General features: G+C 34.6%; 1 protein-coding gene across 1 annotated transcript; it reads right to left on the bottom strand.

The window, feature by feature from the left end:
- Positions 1-1109: 1109 nt before the first annotated feature.
- Positions 1110-4317, bottom strand: IAPP (islet amyloid polypeptide). Its single transcript, XM_006121281.4, has 3 exons — positions 4232-4317; positions 3994-4128; positions 1110-1426 (listed from the first exon to the last, which is right to left on the bottom strand). Exons 1-3 carry the CDS (start codon positions 4309-4311, stop codon positions 1237-1239), a joined length of 405 nt encoding a protein of 134 aa, XP_006121343.1. The 5' UTR covers positions 4312-4317; the 3' UTR covers positions 1110-1236.
- Between the last annotated feature and the right edge of the window lie 258 nt (positions 4318-4575).

Here is a 4575-nt window from a genome sequence, read left to right as displayed (position 1 = left end):
GTTTGTAATTTAAGGCACACTTTATAAAGAAAATGCAAGAAAGTGAATCAACCAATGCAGAGTATTAAGGTTTAATTTACTTTTCCACTAATGGTGTTTTTAATGAGAAGGAAAGAATGGCCCACATAGCTTCTAAGAAAAGGTTTTCACAAAAAATCCTATACTGGAGGAGGCAGATTTTTCAAAAGTCCACAACACATTAAAATGACATGTACATTTCATAAATGCACACCCATGTTGTTCTGGGATAAGATGCGATGAAAAACCTACGGAGTCAAACTTCTCTTAGATTTTAATTAATTGCTTAGTATTAGAAAGTACCAGTTTGAAAAAAAATCTTTAAGTCACGGACAGAATTTTTTAATGCTTTTGCTTACTTTTTTTAAATCAGTTTATTAATTCAGTTCAGAGAAAGGAACAAAGAAAGAAAGATGCCAGTTCTTTTTTAGGACATAACTTTAAGAAAAATACAAAGTTTTTGCCACCCCATTAGCAGGATTTGCTTGTGCTCAGATTTATAATTTACTGCTTCTCATAATGGTTAGAGTTAAATGAGCTAAAATTTAGACGTATGAATTTTAAACTTCTAAATACTGTACTGCAATATATAATTAAACCTGTACACAAAATCATCCTTATTATACTAACAGATTTTTGGTGAGACAGGATCATTGTGATCATCTAGTCTGATTTGCATAAAATATGCTATAGAATTTCACCCAGTAATTCCTGTTTAGAGCCCAGTAAAAGGGCAGTGCCCTCCTTAATATCTCCAAAAGTTACAATTCTGCTTCATTTATAATAGGATACAACCTCCATTAACCGCATGATTTTAGTTAGCTCCCTGAGTGGTTGTTTAGGACAGGTTTCATTTTTACCCTCACCGTATTTTGACTACAAAGACATACACATCTTGGTTGCCTTTTTAATCTTTTTAATTAAAAAGAACCCTATAACAATTACATTTCAGTTTAGTTTTGTGGTTTATTTTTTCACAAAGGAATTTAATGAGCAGATTTCTGAAGCTTTTAGTGAATTCAAAACCATAGCCTACGCATGTTGTCATACATGCATAGTGAAATGATAAACATAAAAGTCACATACACGTACACGCACACACAAAGAAAACAAGGCACTGTTAAGAATGTATAGGTAATAAATGACTAAAAGGTTATTTATACATAAAAACTGGGAGGAACTCCCAATGAAGAGTGCAGCATTAATCATTTCAACGCACTAAAGCTGTAGATAATTTAAGGGTTCTCTGTTTAAAAGCCCAACTCTGTCCCTCTTGCCATATGTATTGGATCCCACATTGGTAGGTGAATAAATTGCTCCGATGTTGTTGCTGGATCGAACTAAAAAGTCAGCCAAACGTTGCGTCACACATGTAGCAGTGTTGCATTTCCGTTTCTCCAAGTGGTGACTGGTAACACAAAACAAACAGAGCCATGGTGAAGGCTAATGATGAACAATCAAATATGCCACCTTTAAAAGGCATTTTAACGGATAATGTAGGAGTTCTTTAATGTGAGCACAAATATGTGAACATTACAATATTCCTGCCACCTACTTTGTGCCTGAAAAAGTCACACCGCATGCTATTAATGATATTTTAATGGTAGGTGTAGGTTACATTAAAAAACCTCAACATTCACATGCCATTTTTATTGATATTCAGCACAGTAGCTTCTGGCACCTAGAATAACTCTAATAACAGTATAGTTAAGTCAGTAAGTGACAACAATGATTTAGCTCCAGGATTATTTTTACAGCTATTTAGAGAAATTGATGATATCATGAGAATGATTAGCATTATAATAATCACATTTATTCAGTTCCCTTTACCTCATAGGGGCCATACTGCTCCCATTAAAGCCAATGGCAAACCACCAATTAATTAAAAAAGGCAGCACGATTGGGGCTAAAGTTCTGGGCTACATCCTGAGAGGTGCTCAGCACCTGCATCTTCCATTGGCTTCTGTGCCACTAAAGATTTGGCTCTGTACAAACCACAATTGCTTCACTACTAAAAATCAGCCTACGGCAGCATGGCAATATTGCTGTTGTGGGCAAGAGCCATTTTGAGACTGGAGCCTACCTTTCTTCTAAACATCCATGTCCAAAGCAAACCTTGGGTTTAAGATTTCACCAGACAGACCTCCCCACAGTAAGATGCAGGGGACTCGCTTTAGAAAGAGGAAGTTCGAATCTTTGTTTCTTGGGTGCTCATGGATTTCAAACTTCCTTCATAGACCATTAAGACATGCCCTTAAAGACTCTCTACCGTTGACAATGGTTCCTGAAGTAAGGACCATCTGTTGTGAAGGATTTCCTTATACTTCTTCAAAGTAATCTATATGCTGATGTGACATGAAATAAACTACATTTTGTAGCTGAATAAGTCAAGTAATTCATTGTAAATGTGAATTCTGGCAATGTTATTCTGACTAATTTCTGATTAATATCTTTTTCCATTAATTGACTAAGTCTAGTATTTAAAATGTCACAGTATGTTTCAGCAGTGTGATTTTGAATCTAAGAGTGCAGGTGAAATAGAAACTGCATGCTCAATGTCTGAGCTATAACAGCTGTTAGTTAGCAAATGGGCAATAGCTTGCAAGTGAGTCATATTTTAAACATGTCATATTTCAGTTAAATGGTGATTTAGGGTCTTATTCAACTTTTTTTTAAGTCAGTGGGAGTCTTTCTATTGACTCCAAGAGGAGCGTGATCATAATCCTAATAGAAAAGACACAAAATACTATCACACAGCTAGCAAACAATATAACGGGTTTTTAATGGATGGTAAATTTGCTAAGTACTTTTATCCCATTAGATAGATCTATCACTTATTCTCATGAAATTACTATAAAGCTCCCATTGTCTTTAATAGTATAGGTCCAGGCCCCAAAACCCTGGACAAGTATTTTTACAATAGTTAACATTATGAAACAGATGCAGCAAGTTATTATATATCTTAGCAATACCTAACATTATTACACAGGTGAACAAAATGACACCAAATATCATCATGGCTGTGAGCTCTCTGGGGACCTGATCCTGCAGCCTTTATTTAAGTGGGGTACACCACTGGCTTCAGTGAAGGCTGCTTACTTTGAAGAGGGCTGTTGGACTGGGCCATGGATGAGCAAGGTACCAGACCCTCCTCGCAGCTAAAGAAAATAGTTTGCAGAGGAATTGTAACTGTTTAAAATACAGAGACTAGCTATAAGAGTTCTGGGATTGTAAATTCACTACCCATATTAAATTGGAGGATTATCATTCTGGATTGTAATAATCATCTGTGTTCAGAGGTAACTATAAAATGAGAAGTGTTTATTGTGTGGTGAAGGACAATCATGTAAAGATCCAGGAAACAGACAGACCAGGCAATATAGCTAATTTTCCTAATATTATTCAGTACTGCTTATCACTTGGAATAAACTCCAAATTATTTTAAAAATTGTATTTTTATACACCAAAAGTCCATTGAAAATTACATTCATGCCTCTGTAAATATACTCTAAACCAGTTGAATTCTAGCATGACAAACTGTTTCTGTTGATTCTTACTATGTTGAAATTGCTGTTTATCTAAAAAAAAGAGCAATCATTCTCCTACTGACAAAAGTAATATTTTAAAATAATTAAATAGATTCATTTCAAAGTAAACCTCCTTTCAGAACATAACCTAAAATTTCAGAGAACATGTTTTGAAAGTGTTTCAGATTTCCATAATTTTCCAGAACTTTTCAGATTTCCATAACAGAGCTGGAAAAACTGGCTTTCCAACTATATTTCACATTTTAGCTCAAAATACTTTGCTTTACAGAATGGCTACATTTTTACTAAAAATGATATTTTAAGCTTTCTGAGAGAATCTGAACAGAATTGAAAGGATCTAAAAGAAAAGAATATCACTGGCACAACTTGTACCTTTTAATGTAATTCTATTTGGTTTGAATAGAGGAATGCAAAAGAAATTTGATACCTTTTTGGCTTTGCTGCAGCTGGTTGTGGCAATGCCCTGTTAAGTCCCCAGGGTGTATTCCTTGACAAGATTGGTAATAGCCATCCTTGTCTGTTGGAAGTCCCATCAGATAGATCATCAGCCACAGAGAATAGTCTTTAAACAAAATACACGGTAAAATTGAATGGCATTATTTAGCTCATATTATTTGAAATATCTGCTTTCTCATTAAAAATAAATAATATTTTTCATTACTTACTTTTCCATAGGTGTAGCCTCCAGATAGCTTAAAGTAACAGAGAGTACAATGAAGACAACTGGCAGCTTTAGGTTGCACATCTTTTCTTAAGTTTCTGAAAAGAATAATAATTCAAAACTAAAAGAGATCCTAAGTACTGTTCAACATTCAATAGATCCGACCCTAATGCTGTTCTAAACAGACAATAGTTAATTTCAGCTATTTAATTAGAGCAAAAGCATTATCAAACTTTAGTGACACAACACAGATAAATTCAGATGGCTCTCTAGTAAATTTTGGCATCTAGTAGATTACATCCTCTTCCCATCTCTCCTGAGTTTTTTCCTCAATATTTTCTAAATTTC

The sequence above is a fragment of the Pelodiscus sinensis genome, chromosome 1 (genome assembly GCF_049634645.1).
Source record: "Pelodiscus sinensis isolate JC-2024 chromosome 1, ASM4963464v1, whole genome shotgun sequence".
Taxonomy (NCBI): domain Eukaryota; kingdom Metazoa; phylum Chordata; order Testudines; family Trionychidae; genus Pelodiscus; species Pelodiscus sinensis.
Note: the sequence above shows the minus strand (reverse complement) of the source record. Positions and strands in the feature narration are given on the sequence as shown.

What these genes read in the sequence shown, in the direction of transcription:
- IAPP (XM_006121281.4), bottom strand. Translation starts at nt 4,311, where the DNA reads ATGTGCAACCTAAAGCTGCCAGTTGTCTTCATTGTACTCTCTGTTACT. An exon ending in GAGGCTACACCTATGGAAAA is followed by an intron (nt 4,129 to 4,231) that starts GTAAGTAATGAA and finishes TTTTGTTTAAAG; the next exon opens with ACTATTCTCTGTGGCTGATG. An exon ending in GCTGCAGCAAAGCCAAAAAG is followed by an intron (nt 1,427 to 3,993) that starts GTATCAAATTTC and finishes TTGTGTTACCAG; the next exon opens with TCACCACTTGGAGAAACGGA.